Source organism: Anopheles nili, chromosome 3, assembly GCF_943737925.1.
Source record: "Anopheles nili chromosome 3, idAnoNiliSN_F5_01, whole genome shotgun sequence".
Classification (NCBI taxonomy): Eukaryota; Metazoa; Arthropoda; class Insecta; order Diptera; family Culicidae; genus Anopheles; species Anopheles nili.
Window position 1 is genome coordinate 74906337 of NC_071292.1, and position 14629 is coordinate 74920965.

Here is a 14629-nt window from a genome sequence, read left to right on the forward strand (position 1 = left end):
GCAGTTTTCGCGTGAGCTTTAAATAAAGCTCATTAAAACAGCATAAAACTGCGCTTATATTGGTTTTGGTGGCTGCCAGACGAACAGTTTTCGTTCCACCCAACGCGAGCAAGTTACCTCGTTAAATCTTATGCAATTTTTGGAAACCATGTGGGAGAGTGGTGTGTGCGTCCTATGCGGAGAGTGATAATTTGATTACACGTCCCCGTGAAAGGCAGTGACTCATCACAACATATCACAACGGGTAGTTCAACTTCGGGGAAATATACACAAAACATGTAAAAAATAAGTTTTCTGTGTGTGGAATTGCTATGGAAACGGGATGGAATGGTTACTATCGATGATCGGATTTGGAAGCTGTAACTAATGTACTGTAGGCAAATGCAGTAATTTCTCTCGACGTTTCGCTGGCTTTAATTGTAATTACCTGTGATAATTTATCGGTAAATTTGTCGATAATAGTTAAAACATTCCCACCTCTCGTATGACGGTTGACGGTTGAGTGAATTTGAAATTTATATTGATTAGACTAAAATTACTGCATTTCTTTCTATGATCGTCGTTTCGTCTATCAATTACAATAAAGAGAAAGAACAATAAATTGCAAAACTTCCCAATTTTCCAACAGCTATAAAACAGTTGCAAACAAGCGCTTGGATCATATAATAAAACTCGATAATTAACAGTTAAGATATGCAGTTTGCATCGAAAGCAGCATATAAATGAATCGTTCAGTTTTAAGTAGTGCAGTAATTTTCGATAATTTTTCTCGAGCTTGCTAGCGTTTTCGGTTTTGATAAATTAGATTTCACCTTGCAGCTTCCGCACGACTGCAACCTATCATTTTTCAATCACATTCCCGCGAGCCATCGGAATGTTTCTTTTCTGCCTCCAAAATCGATCTTCGGAATAGTAAATGGGAGGAAAAAAAGAGCCCCTCGTTTGGGTAAATCATTGCAACAGAACACATCCGCCTTCAGAGGCCAATAAATCGAGGAAAAGAGAGATTGAGAGAGAGAGAGCGAATGAGAAAGCGCGATGGAAATCCATTAAGAAAAATGTATCGAAACAAACAAAAGCTGACCGAAATTCACCCCATCCTACTTCCGATCGTACGGTGCTCGTTTCGCAGCCATGGCCACCGATTTCGAGAAGCACACGGTTGCATAATTATCGTCAACCCCCGGTAGCCAGCTTTCCGCCTCCAAACTCACCCTCTGGACCACGTGGGCACCATCGGGTGATCCCGATTTCGGTCAGAGCCCAAAAAGTGAAACTGTGCCTGCAACAAAAGCCCTACATTTCTTCACCCCCATCGGGGTGATAACCGTCACCGACACTACGCCACATAGCCACGCACATTCCGGTGGAGCCAGCCTCCAGTGAGTGAGCGCGTGAAAGTGAGACAGTGATCACGACTGCACCCTTTCGGTTGGCCCCACGAGCAGAAACGCGAGTGATGATACCACGCGGTGCTGGAGCGATATCTCGCATTCGGTAACAAAAGGAGACATGTTGGAAAAATATCGCGATCGTGCGGCTGACCAGGAATGGGACGGATCAGTTGACCGGCGATCGGCCCGTGGTTTGGACGTGCTGGGAGCTTTTTTATCGAGCGCAGCACAAACGGTACCCAATTTTGGTGTGATCGGTGGAACACACAGTGGCGGAGTGGTTGTGACGATTTTCCTTTCGCCTGCGTTGGCAGAAATTATCGCGTGTTGCGCAAACAAGGAAACGTGCGGGTGTTGAGTGAAAAATTGAAAAGCCAGATAACCCAAACCCATCCAAAGGAAGCCGCCAATTCGCGACCATGCTCTCATCCCTGATCGTGATCCTCGCGCCCAGTGTTTGATAGTGTGTGTGGGTGTACGCACGTGCATGTGATGTAATCCTGTTCGTAGCCCCTGCTTCGTTATCCTCGCTGCTGCTCTGAATCCCGGGCGTGTTATGTGAGCTGCCGTTTACTTTATCAGCTGAAGCTTTAAACGGTCTGGTGTGGTAGTTTGGAGTGTGTGTATGTGTGTGTAAAAAGAGCCGAGACACCCTCATTCCGTGGGGTTGCAAATTGAAAGCAAAAAGGAGTCAAAAAGGAACCTCGTGGACGGCAAAATGGATAAGAAAGAAGTAGTGCTAGTGACAGGTACGTAACACCACTGATCAAACGTTGGTCGGTTCGATTTGAATGGATTTTTCGGCTATATTACGCAAACGGTGCGTTCCAACCACCAAAGCAGGGCTCTTTTAGGTGCATGATTAATGGATCTTGCGAGGAAGGCGAAAGCAAAGCCATCGCAGGCTATCGAAGTCTCTACGCGCCGTCACAGTTTAATGTCTCAGGTTTCGGTTGGACGGGTGCAACCCTCGGGGGAGTGCTAAGGGATCATCAGGCGTGACCTTGGCGGGATTCATTTTCGACTGTTTTGTTGCTTTCTCACGTATCCGAAGGGCGTCTCTGCTGGAGCGTGAAGGTGACGAAGACATCTTCCATTCGCAGGCGATCGGCGCTTGGACGAAATTGGAAACAAAAATAAAATAAAACGCTTCACATCATCGGGGCAGAAGTCTGGTTGGTCGGGCGGGTAGAAGGGAGGCGAGGGCAACGGATTACTATCACCGCGGCCTCCACGGTGAGAAGGTTTTGTAAAAATTTCCCAACACGCGTCACCGCCATTCGGACGAAAGACAATCTCCGATGGGCTTTTTGAGCAGGGAGGCCAATTCTCTCACTCTATCTCTCTCTCTCTCTCTCTGTCGTTTCTTTTGTTTTAATTTTTTTCGCTTTGTTTTGTGGAGCCCGTTTGCGTGTCCCTTTCGCCCCAATGGGGCCACCATCCGGCTTTATCGCCACCCGGTCCACGCAACAAATAGCCACCCGCGGCAAGTTTTTGGGCCGTTTTCTTCTCCGGTGGTGAATGATCTTCGAACCGCGAGTCGTCGTATTTGGATTTGATGGCGATCCACGGTGGGCAAGGGAAGATGGAAGAAGAGGACGGAGGTAGGAAACTGTTTCGTCGTTCGAACCGGTCCAGCGATTGGCCTGAAAACGCGCCCGTCTTAGGACGAGCGTTTTGTGAAAACGCTGTTACTAAATCAACACAACTTGTGGTGACTAAGAGGATGGTGAGGGTAGAAGAGAGGGTTTACGAAACTCAACCGTGGCCGAAGCAGGGGCGCGGATTTGGCGTTTTATTTCCCAAAATGCCACAAACTAAAAAAAGCTGCTTTCGAAGACGAAATTATTCGGTGGGCTCCGCGTGGTCGATTGCGACCGCTTGCGTAAACGCGAATGCCCAACGCGCAGGTGTTGGCGTGGCCCGCGGAATGGCAGACGTCGGCAGAAAGACCCGAAAGTTACTATGCAAATCCAACCGTCCGAGGACGCGAGGCGTTAGTTAATTACTAAAAATCAATCACTCGCACGATGACGGTGATGTAACGTATGTTGTGTTTCTGCTGGCTTTGGCGCGTTATTTCACTCAAAACTCCAAAAGACTAATATGTTGTCTGGCTTTTCGGTGCTTTGTTTGAATGGAGTGCTTAAATTCTTACTAAGAAAATACAAGCGATCCCTTGGTGAGGGGATTTATAATCCATTTAGCGATGCCGTTGATACAACAACGCATACATGCCCCGGCCGTGCATGATTGATGGATTATTTATTCGATCAGGTTCGCAATTCGGCTGGCAAGGCGCATTTTTCGCTGAGTTGTGGTTTGATTTTCAGCATCGATAAATTTACGCCGTCTTGTTCTTCCCACCAGCTTTTCGGTTGCCTCGATTCGACCATCGTTTCGGTTCCATATCTCACTGAGGTAACAAAAAAAGAAATGCCATCACGTGGCAACACTTAACACCTCCTCGTGTCAGCCGAAGACGACGTCGTCCCCGTCGTCGAACAAATCTGATAAGTCGGGAACGTGACTGGGAAGAAATTTAATAACGAAATTCCTAATTTTTCACCCCAAATCCACACACACACACTCGCACATACCAGGGACGGGGGTGGCGTTGTTCCATTTTTTAACCCTCCTACATGCGTACACCAGGTGTCGTTCGGTGGCATTCATCACTCATTTTGGGCGTCCCAGGAAAAAAAGTGCACTCCTCTTCCTTCAGTGGCCGTATTTTTCTTCTTCTTACACCCGCTGGGTGTATACAAAAGGTGGATCGTTTGCAACGTACGCTTAAGAATGAGCACAGCTTTCCCGGAAAGCCCTGGTAGCTTTTCTGAGCGCTCAACCGTCAAGCAGGAGGGCCTCTACAATATTCCATCTTTGCGTGAACGCATCCTCGCATCCTTCACTGTGTGTCCTTTAATTCCGATTCCCGATTTCTCCCGTTGCGCAATCCACGTTTGGGGTTTTCGATTGACTTGCCAACTGCCCGCCTTTCAAGCGGGTACGCGAGTTCCAGAGCCATCGTTTAGCTGGAATTCAATATTCAGCGAAAATCCTCTCTCGCGAAGGTAAACAAAACATTCCGTCGCGGAGGATGTTCGCGCTGAGGGGAGAAAACTGAGGTGGAAAAGGGTGGGATTTGCGATTGTTGTTGCTTTTATGCCAAATGCCATCGAAGGTGCTCTTGAACGAGGGCTAGAGGGTGATGGAAAATTTGCATTTTCCTGGTTGGGTGGCGTGATATTGAATTTTGCCAGAATATTGCGCCGAAAATCGATTAGTGAGCGCCTTCCGGGAAGGGATTAAGGATCTGTCACACCCCGCCGGAGCGCCTTGGGGTTGATAAATGTATGGTGAAGCGATTTTCCACATTTTTGCCACCATTAGTGAGGGTTTTTTTGTAGATACGCGCACACGTTGCAAGTGAGCATTGATTCTAGTTTTTGTTTTTGTAAAAGATGTCAAAGTGTGATGTGGTTATTCCCTCTTGCCTTATTTCATTTATTAATAAGCTTTTGAGTGTGAACGTTTGGGGCTTTTTGAATGCATATAAATAATCTGCAGTCTCACTTTGAACAGTGCATTGGATGGATTCATGGGCTCACTAATTCGTCCACCCTAGGCTCGAAAGCGAATGACACATACTTTTCTCCAAGTCACCTAGATGTTGCTTGCAAATTTCCATTCACAACATCTCCTCGATAAACCAGCAGCGTTTCAGCGTTCCTATCGAAGCGCAGTTGAACGGTTGGATCAGTGGAAAAACAATACGATTTCGGGCGCATTACCTCTCGACCGCCGACAGGAAATGAGCGAAATTAGCATATTGATTCCAATCCACGCGGAGTCGTTCCATCGTACTCGCCGCACTCGAGAATGGGACATTGAATCTCTCCGTACACGGGCTTAAAGATCATTCCCAACGGGTGAAGTCAGAACCGGGACCAAACGGGATCACGCAATTTTCATCCTAGCCTTTGCGTTCCGAGGTCGCATGGCTCGAGTTGACAGATTTCCACCGGAACAAGGCACACCAACACCAGCCCAGAACTGCCAGCGGCACCAAAACCGTGCTTCACGCTGGTACGTTTTATTTAAAATTCAAATTATGTGTAAATACAAAATCAAAACGACGATGATGATTCTATCAACATAATGAATCTGTAATATTGGCACGATGCTGTCGGCTTGCGTCCTTTCGATTCCGTGGTCCGCGGGCTCGCTCTGAAGGGGTCAAAAAGGACGACCATCATCGCGACCAACCCTACTTTTCCGCCCTTCCATTTTCCCATCGCAGGGAGCGCATTTTCACACCCTCGTGGCGGTGTTTGTGTACATTGCCGGTTTGATGCGCCGCCTCTGTAAATCTCGCGCTCGCGTCCATTTTCGTGGCCGTTTTTGCCGAGAATCCGATACCGATGCAGTCGGTCCAAACGGGCTCGCTCTGTTTGTTCTGGTCGGGCACGGGAAAAACGGGGAAATGGAAAAACCCCGCTCGAGGGAAAGTTAGGCGGAAGAGCGTTCGCATCTCCGGATGCGCTTTCGCAATCAATGTCTGTTTGCCAATAGTATCGCATTTATTAGTGCCGTATTGCCATTTATTAGTGCACACACACGGCGCAGTGCATTTTACGGCGGCGGCAGAATTCACACTCACGGCTTAATTAAGTCAGAACGGCGGCTGGATTCGTTTCGAAACTCAATGAACCATCAAGCATAATGTTTGCACAAGGAGCTGTTTAACTCGCGTGGGGGTTTTTGGCAGTGGAGAAACGAGAGCAGACTCTTTTTGTGTGTGTGTGTGTGTATTTATTGCAGTTTCCATTTAGCTCGTGTAGAGTTTTAACTGTGCGCTTTCTCTGCTGTTGTTAAAGGTGCATTAAATTAATTTCATATTAATTTAATCGCTGAGCACCGAGAACCAAATTTTGATCGCGAATCAAACGAATGGAACCTCTTTATCGATCTGTCTGTCAGTTTTAACAGCATGAATCGGCCGAGCTTTGGCGCCGATTACATCCTCGAAATCGGGAGTTTTCTTTCGCAGCTTTCCCTCGAGTGACACTTTCGTTTGATTTTCCACTATTTGCGGTAGGGAGTCGCACAGGTTTTCCTTATTTTTTGCCATCGCAAACACGTGGCAAGTGGATCGTCTTTCATGCAGCTTTTCACACGGCATTCCACGATAACGGACGGGTGGTTTTCCATTTTAATTCGCGCAAATTCAGCGCAATCGCCCGTGCAAACAGCCCGTGTTCCTCCAACGCCCAACATCAACCATCCACGTGCGGCAGCTTCTCGTCGGTGCATTAAGAAAGGAGTTGATTTATTTGATCGCACCATCGGGCTCCGCTCTCCCGTGCTGCTGCTTCTGCTGCTGCTGGATGCTCCATTGGCAGCTGGGTGGAAGTGATTGATGTAAAAAATTTACATCCTGTCGAAATGGGACCATACCAACGTCCTGGTGTGCTGCGTCGTGGAGGATCTCTCGGTCGGGACGCAATTTCAATCGCACAGGATGGTTGGCATGGTTTGGGTTTGCGAGTATGCTCCATCGGACACCCTCCATACTGTCACAACGGCTCGCGAGCATCATATTTCATCAGCATCTGGTGGGATGGTGGTTTAGAGTGGTGCGCGAGAGTGAGGACCTCGATCAGTCAGAGTGGGTTGAGAAAATGGTGCCACCAGTGTGAATTTACATCACTATAGGGGCCAACGCGAGCTAGTACTTTGTGGGTTTCGATCGTTTTAATCGCTTTTCGAGGCTTTTGGAGGTTAGGATATGCGTTAGTGCTTCAAATATTGGCACATGAGGTGGTTTTTATATACTAATAGATGATACACGAACAGTTTTAAATCCGGGAGTAACTGTTTTAAATCAGTTTTATGAGCATTTCTTTTCATTATAACTAATCAAATGATACAAAAATTGGAAGTGTTGGTCATACTGCCTGTAAAATTTCGCAGTTTTGTAGAAATATCCGGTCATTTATAATTAATTGTTTTGTTTAACAGAGTGTTTTGTTTCTAACACAGTGTTTTGTGTCTCTTAAACTTTGACGACTTCGATTGTTTCTGTTTTCTACTATGTTCACCCTTTCCTCGTGCTCCCAACCCGTGGTTCTGCGTGCGAGAAAACGTTTTTATTTCCAAACGTATTCAATTCGCTGTCCTCCCCTTTTACCGCGGAAATTCGAGACGGACATCGTACTGCGTCATACATTCAAAAGTGTTTACCGACGACAAACAAGCCTCGTTTGGACGTTCGGCGTTTGTTGCTAGACAAAATTTTCCTCCGGCCTGCCTGGATGGCCCTTTTTCCGGCCACCAGAATGCAGCGTTCCCGTTCGCCACGTTTCCTCGACCCCAATTCCGGAATAGGATGCGAGTTTGCTGACCCCGTTGCCGTTTGTTTGCTGGGCATTATTATAGTTATTTTGGCCGCCATGGTTTCACCGCCGTTGCCCCCCCGCAGAAGGACTCTCCAGACACGGTGACAGTTGAGCTGCCGGTCAATGAATTTTATGCACCTAAATTTAGGCCATCGATGAGTCTTTCCTCCGGGATTGGCTCACTAAGAATCCTTGGAGAAACCTTGAGTGTAAATTGTACTATTTTTCGCCAACCGAGTGAGTTAATCGAGCGGATTTTAATTACATTTCACCCAGCCATCGAAGGCCATCGATTCGCGTCCTTATTTAATAACCTTTTTAAGCTTGACGTTGTTTCTTTTTCCACGATTTCTTTCGCAGGTGGATCCGGGTTCTACGGACAACACTTGATCAGGCTGCTGCAGGAACGAGACAGCAAGGTGCGCGAGATACGAGTAGTCGACCTTAACCCCTACGAGAACCGACTCGGTAAGTATACGCGGCAATTTCGCCCCAGTTCCTGTACGTTGTTGCGCTTAATTCACTTCACTTTTCACTTCCCAAACTCAAGGTCACACCGAGAGCAAGAAAGTGGTCTCGTTCGTTGGCGACATCTGCGACACGGCGGCAGGACTCGAGCACGCATTCGAGGACGTCGATTGCGTGTTTCATCTGGCCGCGTATGTGAACTTCGACTTCCCGCCCAATTACGCCGAGTTGCAGCGTGTGAATGTGGACGGGACGGCACGGGTGATTGAGTTGTGCCGGCGGTACGCGGTGTCCCGGCTCGTCTTCGCCAGTGATTGCCTCATCCACATGACACCGTACCTCGGAAAGGCGAACTTCACCATCATCTGCAACCAGACGGAACCGAAGACAAAGGTCCCGGCCAAGGATGGCGAGTTCCAGATCCCGGGCTATGCCGCGTCCAAGTGGCGGGCAGAGTGCCTAGTGATCGAGGCCAACGACACGGACCTAGCGAATGGTGGTAGGTGTCCTTTAGGCAGCGTGAGAGAGAGCCGTGCCTGTAGGGCGTACGTAGCTGCCCATTAATAAACTACAGGGCGTGGAGGTCAGCTGGAGGTTTTCCTGGGCAGTGGTTGCTTAATCGATGTAAAAAACGAAGAAGCTAGCTTGGCTTTAATTCGCGCCTTTATGATGCAGAAACGTTCCATTTATAAAATACGGCTTGGGAGTTACAGACACGCTTGCCTTTCTCATAAAATGAGGAGTTTAATTGGCGCGTTTCTGATCGATTTTGGGTTAATTCTTAACGATTTGCACTTTATAGTCGCTTGTCAGGGTGTAAAAGCGGGGTGTAAAGTAAGAGATCATCATGTTAGTTCAAGGGCGTATGCATTAACCCTTTCACAGTCCTTCAATTTTAAAAAAAAGGTCAAAAAATTGCAATCCTGTTTTATTTGTGGTTTGGAAAAAACGTGCTCTAAAATTCATAAAATTAAAGGTTTTTATTCTTTTTAGTTGAGATTTTTTGCTAAAAAATGATAATTGGCTCAGTGTTTCTGAAAATTAATTAAAAACTGCTTGATTGTTTTATCAATATATCAATTATTTCTTTTTTTAGTTATAACATAATTTAAATTTCATCGTAGTTTTCTGTTGCCTAGTGCAAGGAACTCTATTCACAGTCTAATAATAATATTTAGTTTCTTTGCGTAGCTTTTTACCGTTGCTTCTGCACGAACAACAAATTTGCACTCTCGTTACTTGAGCCAAAAAGTTCAATTTTTTTTATATTTTAATGACGACCTGGCGGTATTGTTCTCAAAACTAAATTTCTAGTTCATAAATACATAATTCATTCATTTTGATTCTATAATTTTGCATAGTCCATGGCTGATGGACATTTCCTTCCATCAAAATATTTAAGTAATTTATAAACATTTTACGATTTAAACATAAAAGTAAAAAATCGCAAGACATATATTCTTGAAGAATCTATGCATACCCATAAGAAATAACAGTGCACAAGGCAAATGAGGAAGAATAAAGTTTAATCAAAACTGGCCGAGCACTGCTCGGGCAAATCAATAGATGCACGCTCAATGTGCCCCAATGCAAAAACTGTGAAGGGGTTAAGCTCAACAAAACCTTTCCAAATCCCCCACAAAAGGCACACGAACCCGTCAATCCGATAGTTTTCCATCATGCGAAACGCGGGCCAAGGTGCAACAAATGCACAAAAATCAAGCTCACGTGGCTCTCGTCGCTAAGCGGTATCGATTCGGCGTCGGATTTTGAACGCCAAAATCGTCAAATTTGATTTCGCTAGTAACAAGACAACAAGGTCACGTGTCGAAGAGGTTGCGTGTACCAGCTGCGTGTAAATTTAATGGATTTCCCCTCCAAATGTTATCAGTACATATCGCCGATCTTTCCGGCGCATGATATTCAGCATCCCATCTCGTTTACTTTCGTTTGCTATCGATCGCGTTGTTCTAAGCACACTGTAGGATCTTATTGAGCGTCGTATCTTGCCGGTCATAATTTGGTCGCAGTATGTCGCCGGTCATAATAAATAGTGTGGCTGCATACATTAAATCCTTTTTCGATACAAAACAAAGCAGCATACGGTGTGCGATAAATTTCTGTTATTTAAACCACTGTTCCCCATATCATTGAGCATCTTTTTATTACAAAACTATATAAAAATAGCGGGATGATCAAACACGGTGTTCAACTAGCACGCATCACTCCATAGTGCCATCAATGATCACCTCCTAAGCTCGCCTGGTACAAAATATAGCTATAGTAGCTTGTCCTTGTTGCGCTCACGGGCTGCTCCCGTTATCCGAAATAGTAATCTTTCGGCATGGGCTTATGTACTGATATGGGCATGGGCTTATGGCATCGGCGATATGTACTGCTAACATCTCACACATGAAAACAAATTTGTCGCTTTTGGCTTTCCCATCCGTGCCTTCAACGGCGATGAGAGTGTATTTCCGCCAGGCCGTGAAGTATTGTCGCTCTTTCTAGCACGCGGAAGACAGCTTCCTAGTCGGGATGATACGATCAACGCTCCTCTCGCACGCACTATGAAAAACAAGCAAACTAAGTCACTGGCCAAAAAATGCGCACTAATTATTTGCTTGCACTTACGAAATACCATTTTCGTTATAATAGCAAATGATTTTCGTTGCGAATTGTTTCAATGATAACATAATATAATGCATGTTAAACGTACGGACATGTATTGTGACGATTTGATCAATAAAGTTTTGATATAAAAGCAAAAACCAATTATGAGTATTGATCGGTGAGTTCTCACCCATAGTCCAACTACTCTCCAGAAGCCTCCTCGTGTCGTTCGTTTTGGCATGTGCCGTTTTGTCGTCCGTCTCGCTTTGGCACGATCGCCGGTGTCGCGTCTGGGTTCCGCCTAGAATTACTTGCGCGAAAGTGAGATGGAGAGATGGTCCGTTAGGTCTTACTCCAAAACTCCTGCGCTCCTGTTACTTAAGTTGAAATTTTCGGTGTTTCGCGGCTCGTTTTTCGATCGCGCCGGACGGGTTTTTTTGCCGTCGTTCCAGGGTAGCGCAACCTCCTTGATGTTCTGCGCTCCTGTTACAAAATCAACATTTTGGCTTTCGTCGCCGGTTCGCTATTTTTTCTTTCGCTTCGATTGACGCACTCGAGGATTGCGGACATTTTCGGATCATTTTTATGCAATGCAGTAAAGCATTTTTTGTGCGAAATAACTCAACTAAATAAAGTATTTTTAAGTACTTTCAAGCAGGTTGTTTATTTGCAATTTTTAAACTCGTTTACACAATTTTTCGTCCCTTTGCCCATTCGTATTTTTAGTATTATGATTTTCCATTAAATTATATTTATTTCAATGCCCCCTTCGCTCGTTTGTTTAGTTATTTATACATAAATAATATTAGTTTCACTCGTTATCATTTAAAACACACTTATATATTACTTATTTTGACTTGGTAGCTAGAACGCAGCCTTGTTCGTTTGAAATCTATGTTGTAATCAGCCTATGCAATCGAAACGCATTGATTTAACTCTTTTATGGTATAAAACTTCATAATATAAAACTATTATGTGATATATAATCGATTAGGACCGACCGAATGCTTAAAATGAGCTGCCTCCTTATTCCTAGCATCAATTTGCACCACTCTTTACGCATTGTGACCTCTTCACGCATTGTGACCTCTTCACGCATTGAAATTACAATGTTTTTGTACGTTATGTAAGTTTCGCTAATTTCTTTCTTATAGTTAATATGTCCTATGTCCTTCCCATCCACAGAAAAGCTGAAAACGATCGCCATCCGTCCGCCGGTAATGTTCGGTGAGTGTGACGAGCGTTTCGTCCCATCCATTGCGAAGGTCGCTCAACGGTTCAAGGGCGCCATCCCAAAGCTGGCCGGTCCAGGAGGCAAGCAGCAGATCATCTACGTCGGAAATGCAGCCTGGTGTCTGGTTCGTGCCAAGGACGCGCTCGCCGAGAACGCCAAAAACATCGCCGGGTATCCGGTGTTCGTGACGGATGAATCAGGCATCGAGGACACGACCCGGTTCTGCCAGAGGATCTCGCGGGCCAACGATACGCTCAAGCTGCGACCCACCAGCTACCAGGTGCCGCTCTTCGTCACGTATTTCCTGGCGTTCCTGCTCGAGCTGCTTGTCCGGGCGCTGCATCCTTTCACGAAGATCCGACTGCCGTTTCCACCGTGCGGGTTGCTTTCGTACATGTCCTCGATCATGCTGTTCAACCGCATCCGTGCGTCGATCTACCTCGATTACGAGCCCATCTACAGCGAGGAGAAGGCCATCACGAACAGTGCGTTGTGGTATGAGCGTTGGTACCAACAGTACAGCCAGGAGCGTAACCTCAAAAAGTCGAAGGCGAAGTGAGCTTAATGCGCTGGGGAAATAAACATCCATGAATCCGGGAGTGTCTCGCTTTTCTCCCGATGTCCTGCCAGCCTAATGAAGCCATCCGTGGGGTCGTCTTCTGGAAGAGCGTTTAATTAAAATTAACTGCACGATTATTAGTGGGTCCTCTCCTGCTTAAGCCTGGGAGAACCGATCGGGTCAGAAATTAATTAAACTTGTTCAGGCAGGAGGCCATCGGTTCCAAAAATCTAATTACCTACTCCTCCACCTTGCTGTTCCTTCCAATAATCCCGATAAGCTAGCACAGTCGCGACCCGGCGATTGGATCCGCGTCGTTTGCTATGCTAATGCACGTTTTATTTATCCTCCTCGTACCCGTTCCTGTTTTGCTTTTACAAGGTCCTTCAGGACGAGGGTAAGGTCTCGGGCTCAATCTGGATTTTTGATCTCGCCGGCAACCCCTTTTTGGCGAGCGATTTTTTCTTTGTTCAAACGCTTCTGCTTCCTAGCTCGCGATCTACGCCGATCCGATGGCCGATCCTTCGTCCTTTTTTGCGGTGACCTTGGGTGCGCTTCTTCACTTTCTTTCCACACGCAGCATTCCGCACCCGATTAGCGGCAGGGCAGGGTTTAAGTTTAGTAGCACAAAATTAGGACATAACCGTGGCGTGTGGGTGAGCTTAGGAGCTGCTTGTTTTTCCCTCCGGTAGGCTGGTGCGTAGAAAAAGCCGAGTCCGAGGGGCTCGCGGGCTGCTACGATTGGGAAAACTATGTATAGCACAATAAACGTTGATCGGTATGGTATTTGCGGTCTTTCCATTGGGGGGCGGGAATAAGAAAGAAAGAAACCTGAGTTAGTCGAAGGGATAATTATTTCCAGTGGCAAATCCGAAATACCTACCCAATCGGGAAAACGGAACGCTTTCCAATTTCATCCTCATCGACCGGACGCAGCGATGAGCCAGCATTGGTGTGTTATCTCGCGCAACGCATCGCATCACGGCAGTGTCAGTGGAAAATTCTCCGATTCGCTGGGAAAACCGATCCGAAAGCTGCGACAGCAAAGATTACGACAGTTGGCTGGAGGAGGAGGGAATTAAAATTTCCAGCACCAGATCGTCGCTGTAAATAGATGAAGCAATAATAGGTCCTTTGCCGCATCCCGTCTCGACTTACTTACCTTCCCCGGACCGACGGGGCCAAGGAACGTTGCAGCTTGATCGAATCGGTTCGCGGTTCGATTGCGCCCGCAAGGTAGGCAACCAGCGGAGCACCGAGGCATAGAGAAAATAATCAACGTAGCTGAAAAGCAATAAATCTCTTCCCAGGACCTCTTCTCCCGCAACCGACTGCTTCGTTTTCCGTCCCCACTGGTGGCATCGGAAGCCAATCGAACGGCAACGTTGAATCTTATCCTGGATCCCCCGCGAGAGAACGCTGAGTGCTGGAAGTAAAAATACACCAAGACACCATGAGAAGGAAAGTTTTCCACGCGGTAAAGGATGATGGTGCCGAGATTCGCTCGGGGTGGAACGGGCGCTAGGTGGCCGAGAAATAAATATACGCTCGTAAATATTTAGGAATAGATTGGCCCAGCGAGATAGTGCAGACGAGAAATCGACAAATTAAGATTTTGCAGAACCCACCGCCGGTGGCACGAACGGGTATGCTGGAGAGAGGCTTTTCCCGGCGCTTGGTGACAAACGCCACAAACCGTCTGCGGATCCAACACACAGTGATGCGGTTTCCAGGGGGCTCGGGTGTGTTTGGTGTCGATGGGAAAACAATGCGGCCACACCAGGACGAAGGAAAGCGTCGTTACCGTCGGCGAAGTTGAGTGTGGCTGGCTTGTTGGAAAAACAAATAAACAGAACGCCAGCGAACGGCGCGCGCGCTCTCGGCAGGACGAGAGGTGTCTTCTTTAGAGTGCTTAGGGCTTGATGGGCGCGCGAATCCTTCATCCTTCTCCAGGGCTTTA

General features: G+C 46.7%; 1 protein-coding gene across 1 annotated transcript; it reads left to right on the plus strand.

The window, feature by feature from the left end:
• Nucleotides 1–2106: 2106 nt before the first annotated feature.
• On the plus strand, nt 2107–12705 carry LOC128726339 (3 beta-hydroxysteroid dehydrogenase/Delta 5-->4-isomerase). Its single transcript, XM_053820143.1, has 4 exons — nt 2107–2143; nt 8156–8263; nt 8346–8762; nt 12062–12705. The coding sequence occupies exons 1-4, from the start codon at nt 2113–2115 to the stop codon at nt 12667–12669; spliced, it is 1164 nt and encodes a 387-aa protein (XP_053676118.1). The 5' UTR covers nt 2107–2112; the 3' UTR covers nt 12670–12705.
• The last annotated feature ends 1924 nt before the right edge of the window (nt 12706–14629 follow it).

What these genes read in the sequence shown, in the direction of transcription:
- LOC128726339 (XM_053820143.1), top strand. Translation starts at nt 2,113, where the DNA reads ATGGATAAGAAAGAAGTAGTGCTAGTGACAG. An exon ending in AGAAGTAGTGCTAGTGACAG is followed by an intron (nt 2,144 to 8,155) that starts GTACGTAACACC and finishes TTTCTTTCGCAG; the next exon opens with GTGGATCCGGGTTCTACGGA. An exon ending in CCCCTACGAGAACCGACTCG is followed by an intron (nt 8,264 to 8,345) that starts GTAAGTATACGC and finishes CCCAAACTCAAG; the next exon opens with GTCACACCGAGAGCAAGAAA.